Source organism: Anabrus simplex, chromosome 1 (assembly GCF_040414725.1).
Source record: "Anabrus simplex isolate iqAnaSimp1 chromosome 1, ASM4041472v1, whole genome shotgun sequence".
NCBI lineage: Eukaryota > Metazoa > Arthropoda > Insecta > Orthoptera > Tettigoniidae > Anabrus > Anabrus simplex.
Window position 1 is genome coordinate 288,639,045 of NC_090265.1, and position 26,756 is coordinate 288,665,800.

Genomic DNA, 26,756 nt, shown 5'->3' on the forward strand with positions numbered 1-26,756 from the left:
ATTTTACAAATAAATTCCGAACAAATTCCTCCATGCGGAAGGTACCGACACATAACGATAATAAAATACAACCTACATGTTCAGCTGACACACACCAATTATTAATACACGTTCTTTGACAATAGCTTCCTACAAGTTCAAAGATTCAAACGAACTATACATCTAGTTGCAAATCCAGTTGTACAATACAGTTTAGTAAGTAAGAAGAAACGCAATATGCTATTATAATTTACAGTGAAGTTAAACGTACTTTTCAAAAACTGTGGTGTACATCAAGTGACATGGAACTATCAGAGGCAAAACCCCAAGGAAAATATATTAAACTACAGTTTACATATTTAGCGAAACAAGAAACGGGGAATGCCTCGAAAATAAACAGGCAAGCCCAGCTGAAAAGCTAAGGCATCATAAATAATTAAGTGGCGAATCTAGGTGAGGTTAGGGTAGACTCGTATATGGAAAGGCAAGCAAACATTCCAGGAAATTTAAGCTGGAACAGAAATCAAGAGTGCTTACCCTAAAGGTGGCCCATCCCGGTAGCGAGACGACGTCAAAACTTCGGACAACCAGATAGACTGCTGACAGACCACAGACAGACCACGAACTGCTGCCTCGCTCTCTTAATACGGGAAACCCTGGTCTTGAAGTAGCCAATCAGAACGCATGAGCCCGCCTATCGTCACCCAGATTCACCAATCACAACTCCTACTTCAGTCGCGAACTTAAACATACTTTCTCGAATACGCACGATCCCGAAACTTCCATTTCCAGAATAGTCAGAACATACTTTCTAGAATACATAACCAACAAAAGGCAACACACCCTGTTCAAAAATTTGCGTCACAAATTTTCTGGACACTTTCAGTAAATATAGAACTGAATTCTACTATTTACAAATACAATATGTTATCAAATATTACACTGTACAGGTTAGGTCGTTACAAACAAAACATCTCACCACACTTCAGATCATACAGTAAGTATTACGGAAGGTTTACGAATAAAGTCTTCAATAAACACTTTTCACTTTCCAACACATTCTACACCTGTGACAGAAGGAAGCCTTTTTGAATTACTGCTGTTTCCTTTTACACTGACACATGCTGGATCTCTGGTTTGGTTTGCAGGGGCACTGTCCTTGTATTAAGCTCCTTTTGGATCTAGGTAGGGTGTGTGGTCACTATGAGGTTAAACATCAGTTGCCTGGGGTCCTCAAGTTTTGCTCCTCTACTTCCCTTGCCACAACATGAGGAATGGCTGGAGGTGTGATACTGGCAAGAGGGTAATCCTCTGCACTGGAGTTAGTCTCAGTCAGTCATTGATTGTGTGGGTGGACTCGTTCAGGCCTATGTCCACTAACTTGGTATGAGCAGATGCTTCCCAAACTGGTTCCCCATAGTGTCCTTCTGCAAAACAGAGTCCCAAGGCTTATGGAATGCAGAACCTGAGGGTTTGTTCCTCATGTTGGGTGCATCTACTTTTGCAGGATACTGTTCTGTGGATGGTTGTTGCCCTTTTGTTGTTTGCACTGCTTCCTGTAGGTCGGGATGTGATCCAGTTTGATGTCCAGTTACTGGGGCGTGTCTTAGTGGTCAAGAGTGGATACCCTCCAGATGATCAACTTTTGTTGGGCCTCCCTGTTGCAAATTTACGTGTAAATTATGTTATGATCTGCCAAAAATTTGTGGATTGCTCGAATGGGTACAAAATGATCCTTAAGTGAATCTTGACTGATGATGAAACATGATTTTATAAGTGCAGTGATGAAACCCATGTTCACTCATTACTTTGAGTGGGGAACATCATTTTCCTAGATCAAAGGGAACTCATAGAGTTGAATCAAATATGATGTACAAAATTGTTTCCAGGGATAAATTGTTAATTGATGGTGTTGTCTGAATGTGTTTCAATGTTTCAAAGATAATGTAAGGGAGCAATATCCGAGCTCTGAAGAAAAACTTTATTTCTTCAAGAAGATAATGCGTGGGCATGTACAGTACATTGTTGTTGGTTTGTAAATTATCAAGAAAAGAAAAAAAAGCCAATCAATAATGTTTCCTCACCCATCGTACTCTTCCATCCTATCCTCCACAGGGTTCTTTTTATTTCCAGAATTGGAATAATCTCTATTGATATTTCCTGTGATAAAGGATATGGAACAAATATTGCAGTGTGATGAGAAAATACTTGCCCAATATTGGAAATAGCTTTTTGGGACTGCTTCCAACAGTGTAAATATAGTTTACGGTACTGTATCAACCGATACAGAGGGTGCTTTGTGGGAGAGAATGCTAAATTAATTAGCTCAAAAACTAAAATAAAGTTGGCCTACTCAAACTTTTTGACCAGGATGGTATTTATGTTTTCTTACTTTATCAGTTATATGGGTGCCCTTATAATAATACCTCATTTGTATGGTACCAAGTGAGTTAGCTGCACTGTTTGAGCCAAATAGCTGTGAGCTTGCATTCGAGAGATTGTGGGTTCGAAACCATCCTGTCAACAGCCCTGAAGATGGTTTTCATGGTTTCCCATGTTCACACCAGGAAAATGCTGGGCATAGCAAAGCCATTTCCATACATGCCGTGAAAGTCCTTGGAGAAGTGAAATGTAAAGGCTTCCACTATCTGCGACCCTAGCACAGAGTGGGGTGGAGTGTTTAGCCCTATGCCCGGTCAGGTTTGCCTCCAGGAATCAACCTGGTACTCATTTTTTGTGTAGGCCGAGTGACCCACGAGGCTATGTTCATTTTCAGAAGTGGAAATATAGCTTACATGATTTGCCTTCCTGGCAGGACATCGAAACCATGTCTTCCTGGGTGATCCGACCACACATTTATTGCCTCGGTTAGACAATCCCTCTGGTCATACCTTAATTAAGGCCACTGTTACTTCCTTCCTAGTCCTAACCCTATCCTTGCCCATCACTGCCATAAGACCTGTCGTAGTTGGTGTGGTGTTATGAAACCAATAGCAAAAAAGGGAATCATTTGTGTGATTGGCAGAAAAATTACTAAGCTTATGCACCAAAAATCCGAATGATTCCTTATTTTACTTACTCTGATTTGATGATGCAAAACATCCATGAGGAACAGGCAGACAAACAGGAATTGGCAAAGAAACAACAACATATACACTGACTGACAGAGCAAATGCAACACCAAGAAGGAGTGGTTCGAAAGGGATGAAAGTTGGGGAAAAAACAGAGACGGCACGGACGAATAATTGATGTTTATTTCAAACCGATATGCAGGTTACACAATGCGCACGGCATCGACTCAGTAGGATGTAGGACCACCGCAAGCGGCGATGCACGCAGAAACACGTCGAGGTACAGAGTCAATAAGAGTGCGGATGGTGTCCTGAGGGATGGTTCTCCATTCTCTGTCAACCATTTGCCACAGTTGGTCGTCCGTATGAGGCTGGGGCAGAGTTTGCAAACGGCGTCCAATGAGATCCCACACGTGTTCGATTGGTGAGAGATCCGGAGAGTACGCTGGCCACGGAAGCATCTGTACACCTCGTAGAGCCTGTTGGGAGATGCGAGCAGTGTGTGGGCGGGCATTATCCTGCTGAAACAGAGCATTGGGCAGCCCCTGAAGGTACGGGAGTGCCACCGGCCGCAGCACATGCTGCACGTAGCGGTGGGCATTTAACGTGCCTTGAATACGCACTAGAGGTGACGTGGAATCATACGCAATAGCGCCCCAAACCATGATGCCGCGTTGTCTAGCGGTAGGGCGCTCCACAGTTACTGCCGGATTTGACCTTTCTCCACGCCGACGCCACACTCGTCTGCGGTGACTATCACTGACAGAACAGAAGCGTGACTCATCGGAGAACACGACGTTCCGCCATTCCCTCATCCAAGTCGCTCTAGCCCGGCACCATGCCAGGCGTGCACGTCTATGCTGTGGAGTCAATGGTAGTCTTCTGAGCGGACGCCGGGAGTGCAGGCCTCCTTCAACCAATCGACGGGAAATTGTTCTGGTCGATATTGGAACAGCCAGGGTGTCTTGCACATGCTGAAGAATGGCGGTTGACGTGGCGTGCGGGGCTGCCACCGCTTGGCGGCGGATGCGCCGATCCTCGCGTGCTGACGTCACTCGGGCTGCGCCTGGACCCCTCGCACGTGCCACATGTCCCTGCGCCAACCATCTTCGCCACAGGCACTGCACCGTGGACACATCCCTATGGGTATCGGCTGCGATTTGACGAAGCGACCAACCTGCCCTTCTCAGCCCGATCACCATACCCCTCGTAAAGTCGTCTGTCTGCTGGAAATGCCTCCGTTGACGGCGGCCTGGCATTCTTAGCTATACACGTGTCCTGTGGCACACGACAACACGTTCTACAATGACTGTCGGCTGAGAAATCATGGTACGAAGTGGGCCATTCGCCAACGCCGTGTCCCATTTATCGTTCGCTATGTGCGCAGCACAGCGGCGCTTTTCACATCATGAGCATACCTCAGTGACGTCAGTCTACCCTGCAATTGGCATAAAGTTCTGACCACTCCTTCTTGGTGTTGCATTTGCTCTGTCAGTCAGTGTACTTGGTGTTCTAGGTTCCAGTTTTATATACGGACATTTTTGTATATTACACAAGAGAATAAATAAAACTATCAAAATAATTTGTGGCTGTACTAACAATTTTTTGATTAACAGTATTGCAAGTCTGTTCAGAAATAAATTTTAAACAAATTACTCGTACAATCTACTGTCAACTTATATCATCTATCAGAGGGAATGTGCCTCATTTTTGAAAGTAAGGTTTCAATCTAACCATCTGCAGGGTTTTCTTGGGCAAACTTAAAGGCTACCTGAGAGAAGAAACACTGGAATCTAATTTACTAATCCCACGAACCTGCTACTCAGGCGTAGCAGGGGGAGAGGTGATACTCCCACGTGGCGCGTCCCAAGTGGCGGATAGGGGGGTCCTAACCGGCTTGCCGGCGGACTTGAGGGAAATAAAATACCTCTTGCGGACCAAACACACTACCCCCTGTGGGTGGGGGACGCCCATGTAGAATGCACCTGCGGTATCCCCTGCTTATCGTAAGAGGCGACTACTAGGGGCGGCCAAGGGATGATTGAATTAGAACCATGAAACTACTCTTGATTCGTACCATCATGCGTGGAACACCATGGGTTGCATGTACTTGCGAGTAGTATCACTAAATTGGTACTGCACCATCCTGAGGGGGTTTCTTTCTTGCACCATATTGGGCAACCATTTTTAATATGTGCGCCAGATTGAGCGACCTAAGAATTGCTCCGGCTATCCTCCCCTCAACCATCAATCGCTTCTAAAGATCATTAAATGGATGAATGCATATAATATAAATGATGCTTTGTGTCGGTAGCTATGCTCACTTTAAATACTCATTGTATAAACAGTTACCGCATCATAGAATTTTAGCGATGTCGTAACCCTCATTTTTCCCATCACATTTATTGAAATGATATTTCTTAACTTGCCACGCGACACCTCTCAGGGATAATTAAATTGCATATGCGAACCGTACTATTTTTACGTGAGATCAACTGAGACACCACATTACTTTTTAAATAAATTACCACCGATACCATTCATCATCCAGAATCAATATCAAATCTATCAAGTCCAATCATTCGAAGAAAAGAAAAGAAAATAAAAATATTTTTTTAAATGAATTAATCCAAAATTATTTATATCATAATGATATTAGCCTATCTCATAAAATAATAACATCTAAATTGGATAATCTATATATATAAAAGCAAGTCGGGCTGGAGCGATGTATATATAAATATTTAAAAATGAAAAAAGACGTGAATTAATGAGGCACTTCCAGAAATCTCAGAAATTTGAAACTTGGTACGAGGGAAACTGATGACCCCAGGATCCCTAGAAAAATCGGAAATTCTCAAAATTCCCTGAAGGGGGCACGCTGGGGGGGCTCAAATTTTGGGCTCAGTATAAGAACACAGTCGTATAGTATATCCAAAACGATAACCTATAGGTTTCGTGGGCTTAAAAATTTTCGGGAATTTCCTCATTTTTATCCCCGATCCCCCCAAATCAAGATGGCGGCACAACCTGCGAGACGAGGTAGACAATTGAAATTTGGTGAAATTATAGCTTTTGGTCCCTAACCGACGGGAAAATTCCAAGATGTTCAAATTTTTCACTTTTTACCCCCAAGGATATCGAAATATGGAGGCAATTTTAATGACTGTGCAGACATTCCTTTTGAGCTATTTTTTGGCTAAACGGTAAGTCGTATCACAAAACAGATGGCACAATGTCCCTTCAATTCGGAGTGATATCATTTCAATCACTTACAGGAAAGATAGTATGATCAAACTCTACACGAACATTGGCCCACCCAGTACCCATATGTGAGCCAAATGCTATGTCACATAATTATCCGAAAAGTAATGCAATGTAAGATAATCTTACACAAATTTCAACCTATTCAACGTTTCTGATTCAATCTGACCCATGAGTAGATTAGATGCGAGAAAATATCATAGGACCAGCCATTTAGATCGCTAAATACTGCGCCTTACGGTACAATCCTTTGTCGATGTGACGTACCGTTTAGCAGCAGTTAATCTGTAAATGAAGGTCTGCAATATTGTAAACATTCATATACTTTCGTATGTCCATCTGTATATATTCATTGATGTCGATTTGTAGCGATCGAGAAAGGATGTGTCTGCTATTGTAATCAGTACTCCCTACACCGACTTTGACTGCTGGCAGTAGGAATGGGGTCCTTCTCCAACTCCTGTGTAACTGGCATTAGTAAGGAGGGCCTACCATTTTAATGAATAATTCACTTTTCGATTTGTCTTGCAGAAGGCAAGGGATCATGCAGTTTTGTTCGAAAGTCCCCTACTCTATTGTGTTTGGCTCTAGGCCAGGGTGCCCGCCATTATAAACAAATGTTCCAATCTAAAATTTGACTAGCATTAGGCATAGTGGCCTGCTATTTTCATGGAAACTCACTAATTCCGTGTGACTGGCAGTAAGCTGGCTAGCAGCAGTAAAAAGGGACTGTCATTATAATGATAACTGCACAACTCAATTTTGACTGGTGTTAGGGAAGTTGCCTGGTATTATAATAAAAACTCCTCAACTGTAACCTGTCTGAAAGTAGGAAATGGGTCTACCATTGTAACTAAAACTCCCCAAATCGATTGTGACCGCGCAGTAGGCATTAGGGCCTGCAATTATAATGTAAACTTGCCAACTCGATTGTGAATGGCAGTAGGCAAGTGAGCCTGGCGTTATCATCACAACTCCGCAACCCTCACTTTACATTGGAAACATCGTAGGTGGACCTCCCCATGCTATTTCTCGGATAAGGCTAAGAGACATGCAATTTTAAAACAATCTCATTTGCTGCACGCACAGTATTTCCGTCGATATCCGTATACAATGTAGAATACCGTAGCGAAGCACGGGTACATTTGCTAGTCTATCATTTATTTCATGATTCTAAAATCATAAAAGAAAATCTGATAATATTTAATGAAATCAATCATCTTCCTCCTCTCTATATAAAAAAAAATAAATTTCAATCTATCTTCGATCTGATTCAATGATTCTTCTTGCATCCATTATGCGTATCACAAAGATAAAAGATTAATTCTCTTAATTACATACATTGAAAGTACATATTCTAACTGTTGAAAACGTAGTATAACATTTTTGGGTTAAAAATAAAATAAGTCCCCAAGCCTTATTAAACTTCATATTAAATATGTTAAATCTTAGTCCATCAGTTCTTGTTTCATTCTTTTTTAAAAAAAAAATGCTTATTTTCATCATCATCACATTGATATCCTGTAACTATGATGCATTTCTTTCGATGTTATAACGTTAGCAATCGCAAATAAGTTCCAAATATATATCAGCTCAAAATAGCTATTTCAAATATATATCGTTCATTAAATGAGAAATATTGGTCACCTTGACCATGTCATTTGGTTAAAATATTCAAATAACACCTTAAAATTAAATGTAGGTATCGTGTAAAGAATAATTATAATCGTAGTTCAATAAAAATTATACCTAACATGATTTATGGTTTTACCAATATTCAATCAGATGTCAAAAGTTTCCGTAGGAATGCATTTGGTAACCTATTTTATCTAATTTTGATAGAGATTTAAATTATGGAATTGTTCTATGAATTAAATACATTCTCGACACCAAACTCCAAATAATATTCAGTACAACGTTGATGTATTATTTATGAAGACAACAAGTTTCCCTTCTTTTATTTCTTACTTGGATATTTAATATGAAGACAGTTTACGGTAACCCAATACGATATCTGCAATGTATTTCATTGTATTCGTGTACCACTAACCCAGTATCTTGCATTACCATATAAATATTTTGCCGCATAAGTCAAACATCACCATTGGCCAGTAATACTCCGTATTTACCGCCAAAATTAACCATAAGCATATCTATCTCTCCATTTACCAATATTAATTATCATAATATATCATTATTTACTCCCATAAACATATCTCAGCGAATAATTATTCGTAAATCCATATCCTCATGCCACTCAAATCATAACTTCCCTACGTAAACATTTATCATTTCCAACACGGCGGCAAATCATCTTATCATCTCATTAATGTATTGCAACGGTACACTTTTGGGTTAGATTTCATATATAACACACATAAACACGTTATCCTTAAAATGAAACACATATATAAGCTAAACAAGTTATTATCTACTCACATGTCATCGCGTCGTAACAGCAATCAGATATTAGTTACTCAGAAATTAACTTCCTTCTTTAAAAACATTAAATCTGGGAAACGTCTCTATATATATATACGTTGCTTGAATCCCTTAATGGTTGAAAATCACATTCTAAATCTTTCCTTATTCAATCATAAACATTCCTATATTATGACGTTGATTGTAAACTCTGAAGAACTACCTACTCCCTTAATAATAAATCAACAAGGACAATCTCATTGCAAAGATGGCAACGACTTAGATTTTATCACGAAGAACTACGTAAAAACAACATACTAATGTTCACTACAGAAACATAAATACTACATTTACTGCACATTAATTTCAAGATAATAAAGTAACTCTTTGGAACTTATCTTGCGATCACTGACGTTAGATGACTGGGTTTGGCTTCGATGTTGTCATCTTAGGACTGTGTAGGTCGTCTCCATCCTCCGTTACGTCACCATCAGGTTGAAGTTTTGGGACCCGGGATAATAGCAACAGCTGGGCGGTTTCCGTCGGAAAGTCGGCTCCATCTCCGATTTAGCCTCTCATGTTGTAGCCGTCAGTCATATGCGAAAGAAACATTTCCAAAATGGCAATTAGTTTCACATCCATACTCTTGAAAATGATAATCTCGTTTATATCTCTGATAAAGGTTATTAAGACAGTAATTCAATGTTAATTTCTTTCGGCAGTTTAACAGGTAAAAATCATCAAGTTAGCTTTCTAAAAATCTCTTTTGTCCAGCTGATCAGCCTATAATGCGTTAAACTCGACTTGATTTATTTGTAACGGCCTTCGGTCTATACTCTGACTACTGTCCGGATATTTTTCCAACTTGCTCTGGTTTTCCGTCACGATATTTCTTCAAATATAGGTGTGATTTAAATGTTTCTTCGCTGTGCAAGTTCTTCAGCCCGTAATAACTGCTATATCTCCCTTCTTCTTTATGCTAGGATTATTTTTTTCTCTTGGATAAATTTACGTAGCTTTGCGTAACCGTATTTTTTTATTGTTCACCAACTTCTTCTTTTTTAACAATTTTAAAAACCTTCTATTATTTTATCACGGCCGCATGGATCCTTTATAACTTTCCATTTCACTCCGTGATCTAGGCATACTTATTTCGCCAAATAAACCTCTTTGCCGTCACGTGCATGGCCTTCTTGTTTTTACACGCTTGTATTATATATATATTCCGAAATCACGGCCTATTTCATTTAATATATGCGTTCTTTTCAGATGTGTGGCCCAATTACGCAATCTTCGCGATCTTATTACCGTGTATGGCAAACTTTTAATGTCGTATGACAACCTTTATTCCTTTATCAGGACGATGAAAACGGTACAGGACAAAATAGGTTTGTGATTAGTTGAGTAAAAAGCCTGGCCTGGTGGATTCCAGTACCCGTGCGTTGTACCCATGTGAGCAGCACCGCGGGTCTGGGCGTAGCCTGTGAGTTGCACCGCTATATGAGCGGCACCGTGGGTCAGTGTTGCCTGTGATTGGTACCCACTATGTGAGGAACACCACGGGAATACCGGCGCCCGTGACTAGTACACCTAGGTGAGGAACCTTACTGGTTTGCGTTGGCTATGAGTGGCACCATTGTGTGAGAAACACCATAGGTCTGCATTCCCTGTACGAATTGCAATACTTGTGAGTAGTACCATCTTGTGTTTACCACCGTGAGTCTTCGCTACTTTTGATCAGTACCCCAAAATGACATATACCATGGTTCTACTTTACTCGCGACATGTACCATTCTGTGGGGCCTTAGACATGAATTTAGCACCCCTTCAGACATCAAGCATCATTATGCTTTATAAATGGTCCCTTGGTCAGTAATACTCTAATTAACTACCTTCTTTTTGAGTCTGATCCACTGGTTTTTTTTTTTTTTTGTATGGTTCATGTCCATCCATTCATTCTTCATGACATTTTTTATTTTATTTTAGTCAGTGGATGAATTTGAATTTTTTGTTATTTCATTTCGTACCATTAGGGACCGATGACCTCGATGTTAGGCCCCTTTAAACAACAAGCATCATCATCATCATCATCAAATTACTGATCAGTTATATAAATACCTTTCTGGATAAAATTCTGGCATTCTGGTATCCTTTACGCCTGATAAGAGTGATAACCATATAGCGCCATTCTGAAATTAAAAATAACAGTTCATCTTGTATCTGAATAATGTTGGTATATGCTCCGTATCACTGTGAATCCTATATTGTGAATTACATCAATCATGTCGATCACTACTGATCTGCATTTAGGGCAATTGCCCAGGTGGCAGATTCCCTATCTGTTGTTTTCCTAGCCTTTTTTTAAATGATCGCAAAGAAATTGGAAATTTATTAAACATCTCCCTTGGTAAGTTATTCCAATCCCTAACTCCCCTTCCTATAAAAGAATATTTGCCCCAATTTGTCCTCTTTTCCAGCTTTATATTCATATTGTGATCTTTCCTACTTTTAAAGACATCACTCAAACATATTCGTCTACTGATGTCATTCCACGCCATCTGTCCACTGGCAGCTCGGAACATACCACTTAGTTTAAAAAATATTACTAAAGTTTATTAGGATCAACCTATTCAATGCAATTGAATAATTAACATACCACTCAGTCGAACAGCTCGTCTCCCTTCTCTCAAGTCTTCCCAGCCCAAACTTTGCAACATTTTTGTAATGCTACTCTTTTGTCAGAAATCACCCAGAACAAATCGAGCTGCTTTCCTTTGGATTTTTTCCAGTTCTTGAATCAAGTAATCCTGGTGAGGGTCCCATACACTGGAACCATACTCTAGTTGGGGTCTTGCCAGAGACTTATATGCCCTCTCCTTTACATCCTTACTATAACCCCTAAATACCCTCATAACCATGTGCAGAGATCTGTACCCTTTATTTACAATCATATTTATGTGATCACCCCAATGAAGATCTTTCCTTATATTAACGCCTAGGTACTTACAATGATCCCCAAAAGGAACTTTCACCTGATCAACGCAGTAATTAAAACTGAGAAGACTTTTCCTATTTGTGAAATTCACAACCTGACTTTTAACCCCGTTTATCATCATACCATTGCCTACTGTCCATCTCACAACATTATCGAGGTCATTTTGCAGTTGCTCACAATCTTGTAACTTATTTATTACTCTGTACAAAATAACATCATCTGCAAACAGCCTTATCTCTGATTCCACTTCTTTACACATATCATTGATATATATATATATATATATATATATAAGAAAACATAAAGGTCCAGTAATACTGCCTTGAGGAATTCCCCTCTTAATTATTACAGGGTCAGATAAAGCTTCACCTACTCTAATTCTCTGAGTTCTATTTTCTAGAAATATAGCTACCCATTCAGATACTCTTTTTTTTCTAGTCCAATAGGACTCATTTTTGCCAGTAGTCTTCCATGATCTACCCTATCAAATGCCTTAGATAGGTCAATCGCAATACAGTCCATTTGGCCTCCTGAATCCAGGATATCTGCTATATCTTGCTGAAATCCTACAAGTTGAGCTTCAGTGGAATATTGCTCTTTTAGAGAATATTTATATGTGATGAATCTTGGTATAGAGTTGGTGCTAGATGGTGGCATGTGAGTGTTTTACTGAATTGAGGGTCATTTTGCTATACAGGGAAGTAGGCAAGTTTGGTTCACTCTGATTATCTTATAAATAAAGGTAAAAACAAGCAGTCGATCACTACTCAACCACCCCTTACTATTCATTATACTGTTTCCCTTCTTTAGCATGTATCGCGCCTGCATTCTATTGTATTATCGAACAACTGATCTCTTTGTAGACAGATGGGGACTCTTGCTCTCATATTCGTCGTTCTTTATTTTTGCCTAGCCTTGTCCTTTTTATCTGCTCTCTTGTTTATTCTTGGCCAGTTTTGAAAAAGGAAATGGCAACTGAGGTTTCTGACACAGCTTTTCTATCCTATCGTTTTAAATATGGTATTGTGAAACTCTCGGTTCCTTTGAGAGACTTCTTGTTCTTATTATCCATCAGATAATTATTTTCCTTTAATTATTATTTTGCTATTTTTGGTTGCTTTTAAGTTTTTCTGGGGTTGCGTATTTGTTCTATTTTAATTATTGTTTTGGTGGCCATGATGGCATCATGTGTGAAGAGGTCTGTAATAATATTATTAGAATTGTGGTTTTTTCTAAATTTATTTACATTTGTTGCTGCTGTTTCTGTAACTTTAAGTCATCTTTGATAGATACATTTATTGGTGTCATGAATTTTTTTTGTTTTGTGTTTATCTTGGGAAAAGGTGAAAATTATGGTGTGAAGGATTGATGATGGTTGCTGTGGTACTATTTACAAATTAATCCTGTTTTTTGAAGGTTAAAGTTTTCCTTATACAGGTTTTTTTTCTTTTTTTGTGTTGGACTGAATTGTGGTGAAGTGATAGAACTTGCTTATCTTTAAAATGTTATCCATTGTTTTTTTAAAGGCTTTTGAGTGCATTAAGTGATTGAACAAAGAAATTATTTCTGTGATGGTGTTATACATCATTTGTGTGGGTGTGATATTGACATTTACTCATCTTTACTGCTAGCTCATTTCTTTTGAACAATAAGTTTAATAATATATTTTTCTCAGTCATAGACAGTCTACACACGCTTGGCATTCACACCATCCATCACACATTAGATGTCCCTTTTGACCAACACGCTAGCATTCAGCACGCACCAACACCATCAAGCTGTGCTACTTACAACTTCACTTCACTAACAACACTAATGAAGGCTTATTTTAAGTCATGATACTCGAAGCAAGTTGTTGTTTTACTTTAACATTTGATCTCTTCACTATGGACTAAGCCAAATATTAAATCATCAAGTATTTTTACAAGGCAAATATCACGAGCCAAAGACTTTTTCAATTTTACGACATTATTTGCGAATAAGGTCTAATTTAGCCATTCTCATATCGCTGGAATGTATTTCTTAACATTCTGAAAAATGTAATATTTAAAAATTCAAAATAGACCACTGCTACTAAGCCCTGTACTATGAAACCTTGACACAACTATTTATCAACAGCTAACGGCTGTTATTGTTCGAAGCATTCAACCTCAAGATCAGCATGACTAAGACCGTAGTGATGGTAGTGAGCAGAGAGGGTCATTCAGCAAGGATCACACTAGCAGACCAACTGTTGGAATGTGTAGAAAGCTTCTCCTATCTCGGCAGCATAATCTGTAGCGATGGCTTGCTCGCAAAGGAGATAAATAACAGGGTGCAAAAGTGTTCCCGTTTCTACCAACAAGTGAGGACACTTCTTTGGGATACCAAAGTTCCAAAGAAGGCAAAATTAACCATGTTCAACAGCTACTTTGTACCAATATTGTCGTATGGTATTGAGACATGCACTCTAACCTCACAAGACTTGTCAAGGCTACAGGCTTCAGAGATGAAGTTCCTGAGGTCCAGTATACAAAAAGACCAAGTTGGACAAGATAAGGAATTAGGAGGTGCGAAAGAGAAGTGGTATAAAGACATGCCTGCCAGATCGAGTCAGCAATTCTAGACTACGGTGGTTCGGACGTGTGATGAGGATGGAACCAGAAAGAATGGCCAGACTGAACCTGGAGGGAGAGGTGACAGGAAGAAGAATGGTGGGAAGGCCTAGAACACGTTGGATAGACATTAAGATGGACATCAAAGACAGGGGATCAACAATAGCAGACATCATGGAGAAGAAGACGTACATGAATAGAATGGAATGGAGGAGGCTCATTAACAGTACCTGGGGAACTGGAACTGTGAAATGATGATGATGATTAATTTTAATGCAGACTTGTTTCTCATTGATCTTATATTCTCGTATGTCTGCCAATTTTTATGTTCTGTTTGGAAACCAAGGACAATGTAGATCCTGTTATGTTTTCTGCTCAGTTTGATTGGTTCGTATGTATGTATACATGTGTGGAGACCTATTTTTTGTACGCATGGGCATTCTATATTTTGCTCGATTCCGACACCCTTTGGTGTTTTCTTGTTCGTCTACTCTGTACTATTCATGTCCACTCGTGGTGTGTGGTATGGATGTGTACTGATAACAAGGGTTTTGATTGCGTGATACGTTGTTGCTGGTGTGATGCACATTTTCCCTATTGGCCTGGTTCTGTGTTTGTTTTACCAGACTGGATTCATGAGCAAATTGGTTGTTTTGATTATACAGTACTTGTTGTGAATTATTACAACATGCTTTACTGACTTGTTTTTCTGCCCTACGTTTCTATGTATTCGTGTGAACGAGTTTGTTATCTGGATCTGCATTGCCTTTTGGATGTCCAGTTTCCAGTATCTTTTGTTATTTCATTCTTGTTTCTGGCTCACCCATCCATTCTCTCGTATTATTTTTGGCTCTGCCATCTTTTAATTTCATTTGTGTATTTTGAAGGTACCCATGGAAATTTTAAATTTGTTTTCTTCGTGTATATATTCTGTGCGTACTTCCTTGCCTCGCCCACCTACCCTCACCTTACTTCTCTTTTGATAATATGTTTTCTTTGTGCCTGAAGGATAATAGATTTTCTCTTTGGGAATTGTCGCCACAAAAAAAAATGTGGTAAGGAGGAAAACACTTTGATTCGAGGTCACTTCATTGGCCCAAAAATTTAAAGGGGGAATATTCTAATACCCTGTTGTAATAGCCTTTTTGCATGAGAGAGGCGACTTCTTAATTCGCTGGCATTCATATTTCATTCTGATAATATTGTAAAAAATTAAAAGGGGGATGAAAGAGAGAGATTTCCCTGATGTAGCTCAACCATACATATTCTGATGTCCCTGGATGTTATACGTAAGTAACGTACTCCTTAGTATTCTTTTCTTCTCTATTATGAGGGTAAGGCAGTTTTTATTATGTGCTTCCTTTTCATTTGAATAAACCCCCTTTTAATTAAGATTATCCCTGTCGTAATATATGTGTATCGATTTTAGTGTTGCTTCCTATACTTGGTCTTATTGGTATTGGAAGCCAAGTTCAGCTACTGACTGTTTTGTGTCAGTTTCAATCACGATCTACTTTCATCGTTCCTCTGCGTCGCTTTGCTACCTCTTTATGTGGGGGGGGATCGAGTTCACTACTGACCTGCATTAAGGGCTGTTGCCCATGTGGTAGATTCTCAATCAGTTGTTTAGATTTCTCTTAAATGATTTCCAAGTTGGAATTTTATTGAACATCTCCCTTGGTGAATGAATTCCAGTCACCAATTCCTCTTATAAATGAATGTGACATCACACTCGGCAAGCTTTCTCCGTGTTAGGAGTGAAAGTTTAAGGTATAAAATCCCATTGCCAATTCTTGAGATTCAGTTAGTAAAGAGATATGTGGAGTTTAAGGCATTATGGAAAAATTTTAATAGTTTGAAAGATCTTAACTCCAATCATTGATTTGTTCAAACCTTGTGCCTCCATATCTCAAAAAGGAGAATGATTCATTTTTTCAGAAGTAGAGTTTAACAAGGTCCCTCTTTGTTTATGAATGCCACCGTGGAGAAAAGTTTTGGAAATTGATCATCGCCTCACCCCTCTTGCTTACTCTCTTCTAGATGCTTAATCTTCCTCTGCATTGTGATGTCTCGTCTTCTCCTTAATGTATTGTGAGTTTGAAGTATGATATATTTTCCATGTTCAAATTCCAAGATCATGGGTTTAAACCTGGTAGAGGTACAGTAGACTCTCGATTATCGATGCTAATTGGGGCTTGGAAAACCATGGGTAATTGAAAACTGCGGATAAATTGCAAATGAGCAGACTGTAATGTTTAAGAAGACATTTGCTGCATTAAAATCCTATAAAGTTAAACTATTTGAGATGAAATCAGAAACATAGAAATCAGAGAGAGAATTAATTGGATTCCCTAAACTGCAAGACAAGATAGAGACCATTAAGCTGAAATGTTGTGGACATGTGATGAGAATGGAAGAGGATAGAGTTCCAAAGCAAGTATTTATGGAGAAAATAATAGTGAGGAAGACAATGGGGAAGTCTGAGAAAGAGGGGGATGGAGACGGTGAAGGAGAGTGTAGAGAAGAGAGGAATAAAAGTAGAAGAAGAATAATAAAATACTAATGATATTAGCTTTACATCCCACTAACTACTTTTATGATTTTCGGAGATGTTGACGTGCCGGAATTTAGTCCTGCAGGAGTTTTTTATGGGCTAGTAAATCTACCGACACGAGGCTGAGGTATTTGAGCCCTTCTAAATACCACCGGACAGAGCCAGGATCTAACCAGCCAAGTTTCAGGATGGTTTCCTGACCAAAATGCATTTGAATGGCATGATTGGATCTCTCAAGCTCTAAGCCTTGAATCCCATAGAATATGTAAAGACAAAGTGAAATTATCTATTAAGTAAGAACCGACATCTTCCTTCACATTCCTATGATGGCCTTGTGAAACATTGCGTTGAATACAGGTTGTATGGTGCACTTGAGTGGATTCAGTAAGTCATTTGACAAATTTGTGAAGCTTATACAATTCGTATAATTTGTATGAGCTGTTGAGTCATATCTGAAATATTCCCCTAAAAAATACTGATTATATAATAACAGGCTAGTACAACTTTCTGGATTGAGTAGTATAAACATACTTTTTAATGAAGAAATATAAAAAATTGAAAAAAATTGAAAATAAGATTTTAGTGGTACTGGTAGCTGAATTTTTAGTCTTTACATTGTCAGTAAGAATTTGTCTCAAAAGTTACCTGATGTTTTCTAGTCCTTACATAGATCTCCTGACCTCTATACATGCACCCCCTGTGGGTGGGGGGTGGTAGAATAACACCTATCTTAACCCCTGCCTGTTGTAAGAGGCAATTAAAAGGAGCCCCAGGGGTTCTTAACTTCGGAGCATGGGTTAGTCATCACAGGGTCCTTAGCTGAGTACTGGCTTTGTTTTAATTTACTTGTGCTAGGCTCCTCACTTTCATCTATCATATCCGACCTTTCTTGGTTAACTTCTGACCCTGGCAGTATTAGGCTTGCAAATCCTAAGGAGTCTTTTCATTTTTATGCCTTTTGTGGCCCTTGTCTTTCTTTGGCCGATACCTTAATTTTGAGAAGTGTCGGATCTCTTCCATTTTTTCCCTTCTAATTAGTATTAATGGAGGATAGTTGCCTAGTTGTTACTTCCTCTTAAAACAATAACCCCACGAACCTGGTACGCAGGCGTAGCAGGGGGTTAGGTGATACTCCCACGTGGCACGTCCCAGGTGGCGGATAGGGGGGTCCTAACCAGCTTGCCGGCGGACTTGAGGGAAATAAAATACCTCTCGTGGACCAAACACACTACCCTCTGCGGGTGGGGGACGCCCATGTAGAATACACCCGCGGTATCCCCTGCCTGTCGTGAGAGGCGACTAAAAGGGGCGACCAAGGGTTGATTGAATTAGAACCATGGAACTACTTTTGATTCGTACCATCACGCGGGGAACACCATGGGTTGGCTGAACTTGCGAGTAGTACCACCATATTAGGTACGAAATAGGTTTGTGATTAGTAGCAACAGAGAGTGGTTCCCCTGTGGGTTTCCAGTACCCGTGCGTCGTACCCATGTGAGCAACACCGCGGGCTGGGCGTAGCCTGTGAGCTGTACCACTATATGAGCGACACCATGGGTCTGCGTTGCCTGTGATTAGTACCCACTATGTGAGGAACACCACGGGGCCCGTGGGACCGGCACCCGTGATTAGTACACCTAGGTGAGGAAACTCATCGGTTTGCGTTGGCTATGAGTGGTGCCATTGTGTGAGAAACACCATAGGTCTGCGTTACCTGTACGAAGTACAATACTTGTGAGTAGTACCATCTTGTGTGGAACACCGTGAGTCTTCGCTACTTTTGATTAGTACCCCAACATGACAAATACCATGGTTCTACTTTACTCGCGACATGTACCATTCTGTGGGACCTTAGACGTGGATTTTGCACCCCTTTAGACATCAAGCATCATCGTGCTTTATGAGTGGTCCCTTGGTCAGTAATACTTTTATTTCTGATCTTTTTTTGAGTCTGATCCACTGTTTTGTTTGTTTGTTTGTTTGTTTGTTCGTTCGTTTGTTTGTTATTTGTTTTTGTTGGGTTCCTGTCCATCCATTCATTTTTCATGAATTTTTATTTTTAATTTTGGTCAGTGGATTTTTTGAACTTTTTGTTGTCATTTCATTTCGTACCATTAGGGGCCGATGACCTCGATGTTAGGCCCCTTTAAACAACGAGCATCACCATTAAAACAATAACCACCTCTATACATGCCACATTTAAACATCAGTTTCTCTAATATATTGTTTAATAGGAATTTTCTGCAACCTTTTGTAGCCCTGGGGATGGTAAATTGGACTGACTATCAAATTTCTTCAGAAATGTGTAGGTTAATGATACATACTTAAATTTGTTTGTGTTTTGATATTGACTAAAGGCTGTAGAACCTTGAGCTGGACATAAAGAAATGTCCATGTGACTGTTATTGATTTCAGAAAAGACTTTTTAGCTGTGTGAGAGATAGTATATTCTATGTTTTAAGTCAACTTTTGATCTGAGGTATTAATCAGATATATTATCTTTCAGTTGGGACGCTGCCGCTTTGTTTCCGAATTTGAGAAACTGAATCGCATTGGTGAAGGAACTTATGGTATTGTGTGTAAGTTATATCTCATTTGGAATATTTACATATTAATATACACTAACATCAAAAAGTTTAAACTCACCTGAAAAACTCCAGTTCTTCTGATTTATTAGACAACAGATTAGAGATATTTCAAATTACACATATGTATTTTAAACAAAAATATAAACATAGGCATCCATCACACACAAACTGACCCACTATAAAGCAATTTATGCTTCAAATAGTGGAAAACTATGCCTTTTAGAGCTACATCGTTCAAGCTCTGTGCTCGTCTATGTGTCTTCCTTTTGCTCTGATTGCTGCTCAAAACATACTTGGCATACTTCTGGTTAGTTTTTTGGTCTCTGTGGTTGTAATCTTCCATGCTTGCAAAAAGGCATTGCCAGAGATCTTCACAACTGTTGACAGAAGATTGTTGTGCCTCACAGTAGAGTTCTGCAAATAACATCTCCCTTAGTAAGTGGGGTTAACTTGCTATAATAAATAGGGGAATCGACCCCTTCAGAGCATGACCCCAGGTGGCAGATAAGGATGTTCTTTATATCCATGGACCAACAGGTAGCCCAATTCCTGGGGGCTTTAAGATATTGGGACATCCTTTCTCCACAGGGTCATATATACTGTATTATAACCGTCCGTGGGTCAGTTCAATTAAGGGTTCAAAGATAGTGTGAGTACGCCTCGGCTGGTATCAGCGGAATTGCACGAGTCTCCACTCATGGCATGGACATTCGACGAGCACCAGTTGTATCTCATTTTTCTACTTAACATTAGGCTCTTATTACTATGGCAATTATTCATTCGATTAATTGTGTAAGGTTAATATAATTCCTAATTCAATAAATGAAAATATCGAGAATTTTAGTTTCTTGGAAGGATATTCCAGTTTAATTAATTCAGTGTGAGTAGAAATAAATAACACTAATATTTACATCACAACATGATTGGAAAATATAATAATGAAATCGATATTGAATGCTTTGTTGGTTTATATTATAATATAATCAATCACACATTGGTAATAAATTAATTTAAATTCAAAATTGATTTGTAATAAAATCCAACATGGAACTTGCCTGAAGGCTTATTATCATAATCCATTAAACTATTCTGTTATCTTTAAATTGTCCGCCAATCATAGAATTAAAAATGAGAAAATATTCAATCATTTCACTCATGTTTATCACTCACGTGTCCAATATTCTATCTTTCTGTATTCCATCAGTTTTATCACTTCTCGCATGAATTAACTATCTATCTATCGACTTGAGTTTTCCTAATAACCTATATCCAATGCTACCGTTTCTTACATGAGTAATCATATTATTCAAATACATTGCAACTAGGTCTAACAAATAAATTCACTCAGATCAGGAACAGCATCTCCTGGAAAATCATATCTGCCACACCTAAAATATACAATATCTAGCTGATACCGTCATTAATAAATAAGAAGATTTGGAAATGATCCAACAGCATCTGGCTTCGCCGAGATTATCCTCCTGAAAATTGTGAAGATGTACTACATACATACATACATACATACATACATACATACATACATACATACATACATTATCATTATAGACTGTTATGCCTTTCAGCGTTCAGTCTGCAAGCATCTGTGAATTTACTAAACGTCGCCACAATCCTCGATTTGCAACTAGTGTTGTGACCTCTTTTAGTTCTATACCTCTTATCTTTAAATCATTAGAAACCGAGTCTAACCATCGTCGTCTTGGTCTACCTCTACTTCTCTTACCATCCACAACAGAGTCCATTATTCTCCTAGGTAACCTATCCTCCTCCATTTGCCTCGCATGACCCCACCGCGGCAGCCGGTTTAGGCGTACAGCTTCTTCCATCGTGTTAATTCCTAAATTAGCCTGTATCTCCTCATTCCAAGTATCCTCCTGCCATTGTTCCCACCTATTTGTACCATCAATCATTCTTGCTACTTTCATGTCTGTTACTTTTAACTTATGAATAAGATATCCTGAGTCCACCCAGCTTTCGCTCCCGTAAAGCAAAGTTGGTCTGAAAACAGACCAATGTAAAGATAGTTTCGTCCGTCTGGGAGCTGACTTCCTCGTTACAGAATACTGTTGATTGCAACTGTGAGCTTACTGCATTAGCTTTATGACAACTTGATTCAATCTCACTTACTATATTACCATCCTGGGAGAACACACAACCTAAATACTTGAAATTATCGACCTGTTCTAGCTTTGTATCATCAATCTGACATTCAATTCTGTTGAATTTCTTACCTACTGACATCAATTTAGTCTTCGAGAGGCTAATTTTCATACCATACTCATTGCACCTATTTTCAAGTTCCAAGATATTACACTGTAGGCTTTCGGCACAATCTGCCATTAAGACCAAGTCGTCAGCATAGGCCAGACTGCTTACTACATTTCCACCTAACTGAATCCCTCCCTGCCATTTTATGTCTTTCAGCAGATGATCCATGCAAACTATGAACAGCAAAGGTGAAAGATTACAGCCTTGTCTAACCCCTGTAAGTATACTGAATCAAGAACTCATTCTACCATCAATTCTCACTGAAGCCCAATTGTCAACATAAATGCGTTTGATTGATTTTAATAATCTACCTTTAATTCCATAGTCCCCCAGTATAGCGAACATCTCTTCCCTCGGTACCCTGTCATATGCTTTCTCTAGATATACGAAACATAAACACAACTGCTTATTCCTCTCGTAGCATTTTTCAATTACCTGGCGCAAACTGAAAACCTGATCCTGACAGCCTCTCTGTGATCTGAAACCACACTGGTTTTCATCCAACTTCCTCTCAACGACTGATCGCACCCTCCCGTCCAAGATGCCAGTGAATATTTTGCCTGGTATACTAATCAATGAGATACCTCGATACTTGTTGCAATCCTTCCCGTTACCTTGCTTATAGATAGGTGCAATTACTGCTTTTGTCTAATCTGAAGGTACCTTACCAACACTCCATGCTAATTTTACTACTCTGTGAAGCCATTTCATCCTTGTCTTCCCACTATACTTCACCTTTTAAGGTCTATTTTCATCTATTCCTGCTACTTTATGACAATGGAGTTTATTTACCATCCTTTCCACTTCCTCAAGCGTAATTTCACCAACATCATTTTCCTCCTCCTCATGAGCTTGGCTGTTCGCAACACCACCAGGATGATTTCTTTTACTTTGAGAAGATGTTCAAAATATTCCCTCCACCTCTCCAGTGATTCCCTGGGATCTATTATGAGTTCACCTGAATTACTCGAAACACTGTTCATTTCCTTTTTCCCTCCCTTCCTAAGATTCTTTATTACTGTCCAGAAAGGTTTCCCTGCTGTTTGACCTAGCCTTTCCAGGTTATTACTAAAATCTTCCCATGACTTCTTTTTGGATTCAACAACTATTTGTTTCGCTCTGTTTCTTTCATCTTCGTACAAATCCATGTCTGGCTTGGCCCTTGTTTGGTGCCATTTCTGATAAGCCTTCTTTTTACGTTTACTAGCTGCTCTCACTTCATCATTCCACCAAGATGTTCGCCTTTTCCCATCTTTACACACAGTTGTTCCTAGGCATTCCCTTGCTGTTTCTACTACAGCATCCCTGTATGCCACCCATTCACTTTCTATATCCTGAACCTGCTTACTGTCTACTGCTCGAAACTTCTCTTTAATCATATCCATGTACTTCTGTCTAAAATACTCGTCCTGGAGATTTTCTGCCCTTATTCGTTTGCAGACAGATTTCACTTTCTCTACCCTAGGCCTAGAGATACCTAGTTCACTACAGATGAGATAGTGGTCTGTATCATCGAAAAATCCCCAGAAAACTCGTACATTCCTAACAGATTTCCTGAATTCGAAGTCAGTTAAGATATAGTCTATTATGGATCTTGTACCCCTAGCCTCACATTTGTAGTGGGGAATAGCCTTATGTAGAAGAATGTATTCGTAACTGCTAAACCTGTACTAGCACAGAAGTCCAGCAAACGCTTCCCATTCCCATTAGCTTCCATATCTTCCCCACATTTACCAATCACCCTTTCGTATCCTTCAGTTCTATTCCCAACTCTCGCATTGAAATCACCCATTAGCACTATTCTATCTTTGCTGTTGACCCTGACCACGATGTCACTCAAAGCTTCATAAAACTTGTCAACTTCATTCTCATCTGCACCCTCACATGGTGAATACACGGAGACTATTCTAGTCCTAATTCCTCCAACTGCCAAATCTACCCACATCATTCCCTCATTTACGTGCCTAACAGAAACTATGTTGCGTGCAGTGGTATTCCTGATGAAGAACCCTACCCCAGACTCTGCCTTCCCTTTCTAACACCCGTCAAGTACACTTTATAATCTCCTATCTCTTCCTCGTTATCTCCCCTTACCCGAATTTCACTCCTAGCACATCCAGATGCATCCTCTTTGCTGACTCAGCCAGTTCTACTTTCTTTCTTCCATAAGCCCCATTAATATTGATAACTCCCCATCGAATTCCATTTCGTTCGCCAAGTTGTTTCCAAGGAGTCCCTCACCTGTCAAATGGGAGTGGGACTCCGTTACTCCCATAGGTCCGAGGCTTGCTTAAAATGTTCTGAGCTCGGTAAATTCATGAAGCAGGATGCTACCCTACTTGCACATAGTCGGAGTGAGGATCTCTCCTCTAACGGGTTATGGACCACCGGTGAATTGTGTAGTCCTAGCTGCCTGAGCACAAGGAGGGCCATGACTCAGAATATGTCCGAGATGCCCACTCCCATTCCATAGCAACTGGTATCCTGACTCTCAGGACCACTTACTAGGCCACTCAGCCGTTACCCATGGTTCACGAACTAGGACGTGACTACAGTAACCCACACCATGAACCATGTACTATTGCCTATGAAAATCCATACTATGAAGCAACTACTCAAATGAACACAAATCATGCATTGCTTCAGGTGACAACCACCTTGCTTAAGTATGATACATCTCACTACATTCATATCAATGTCATTTGCTGTCGAAGATCCTCTATCAGTGACTATCCGTTTAAATGTTTAACATTTGCACATCTTCGTGCCATAAATGAATATTTTGATGACCGTATACACGTTTCAGTACTTATAATCTTCGGTAACATTATGTGAAAACATTAACATCAAACCTTATTGCTTGTCTATCTCTGGTGCCACTTCAATTTTGCATGATGAACATTTTGATCAATTATTCTCAACCTTAAATTCATTGAAACTCTCGAAGACTACATTTCACTCCCGTAATGCTGATTTTCAACAAATCATATATTACAGCAACCTCATTTTATCATATGAATATTTTATTGATGATCTTATCATTTATAATTCACAATACCTTACATGCGCATCATGCCTATTCATAATTATCCATCCCAAAAAATACACAAGCATATTTTTCCGAAGAACCATCTCATCATCAAAAACATGTTGTAATCATCCTGGTATTAATCTGACGAAATGCATCTCCACAACACATGCGTATACGAAATTATCTTATAAGAAGACTTTAAAATCAACATTTAAATCACATCACCTCACAAGAATTATCTACGCAATAGCTAGTATACCATTTCAATTATGGAGAAAACATTTCCTATATTCACGAATAATCATAAGAAATCCCGTAATAATTATGACGAAATGTGCGCTCACAAGTTGAATATTGTGCGGGACAAATAAATCCAATATCTCCTTATTGAAAATTTAACCGCAATTACGGATACCACTGAATGTTTGCGACGATCACATTAGGTTACTCAAGTTGTGTCTTAATTACGTCACCTCATGACAAATAAAAGAGAAATCTACGCTACTGCTATGCATTCTACATGATAGAATAGAAGAAAGACAATATCTTGGGTACTTATCCTTGATGGATTCTTGAAGTTATTCTCCATCCTCTCATTTGGTTGGATTTAAATTGTCATTCTATTGCACCATAGATCCTGGCCTGTCAGGACACTAATCCCGTTCAAGCCCTCATAATGGATCTGATTATGACATTACAGAAACTATCTTCAACCATCGTGTGCATTCTGACTTGAAACTTGTACAATCGGAATTGGTACGATATTTATATCATACAATATCTCAATATTAATCTCGCCTTGTTTCTTATAATAAATGTTAGATATTATTATTATTATTATTATTATTATTATTATTATTATTATTATTATTATTATTATTATTATTATTATTATTATTATTATTCTCTTAATAACTTCAAATCCCACAATTTCAACTAGCTCTTTCTTAGAATGTGTCAACCAGTTCTTTCTCGACCTTCAATCTCAATTTTTACAACATCATTGTTTCATAAAACAAAATCCTAATAAAACTATTACAATAATAATATTGGTTTGCATTTCGTAATTTCTGACAAGATCATTAGTTTATAATATCCCTTCCATCTGTTTTTGACATTTGAGGAATGTCTTATATGATAATGTCACTGTCTTAGTTAGGAAGTTAAGCTAAGGAACACGTTTCACCATTCACTCATATCTTCTTGATGTATACAATCGATTGTCTCATCAACGCCTTCTTGATCACTGAACTTGCATCGTTCAAACCATGGCCTCTGCCGCCCGCATATGTCATTGCTGGACCTGAATGTCACATATAAGGCTTTATTCTACCCCTGACATACAAACTTCATTTACTGGTTTTGCTAATACATTAAATGATATTTTCTGAATATAATTATCCGATGACCACGGGGTTTTGAGCTTATGAATTTACGTCCTCATTCTATTTCCAGCCAATTTCTTATTCAAATGAGCGAGTTATCTCAGCTGACAGACACAGTTGGATGTATAACAACTGGACATATACAGCTGGATGTATATTTCCGTGTAATTTTCGTTGACGTCTTCTTTAACATAACCTTCAATGGCTCTCTGATCTGGAAGCCATTGGAAGGATAAATTCCCCCCTTGCTTGGAAAGAAATTTCGAATGAAAGTGAGAAATTTTCTCCTTACTTGCATCTCTTAATTACAATTTCCCATTCTTACTGTAGCACTCAGTCTATGTATTCGACATTAAATTTCCGAATAACTCGCTATTCATTATCAGCTGAATAATTATATCTCATTACAGCATATTCTGAAATACATTCTAATACCCTCGTTTTCTTTACATGTTCTTTGTAATACATCTGACATGTGTTGATCTTTATTCCTCAGAGGATGTATATTCACTAAACTCATCATTTATGTCATTATCTCTTAAAATAACATTTACTTCCTCCTCACTGGTGATGGGAATGTGGTATTGC

The 26,756-nt window shown here is 38.9% G+C and overlaps 1 protein-coding gene across 2 annotated transcripts in view; it reads left to right on the top strand.

Moving 5' to 3' along the window:
* Positions 1–26,756, top strand: part of Cdc2rk (cyclin-dependent kinase 10) — a 214,981-nt gene that overhangs the window by 52,827 nt on the left and 135,398 nt on the right. For both annotated transcript variants that reach the window (XM_067142389.2, XM_067142388.2), the window contains exon 3: positions 19,385–19,457. In XM_067142389.2, coding sequence (XP_066998490.1) covers positions 19,385–19,457 — 73 coding nt within the window. The remainder of the gene's footprint in view (positions 1–19,384; positions 19,458–26,756) is intronic.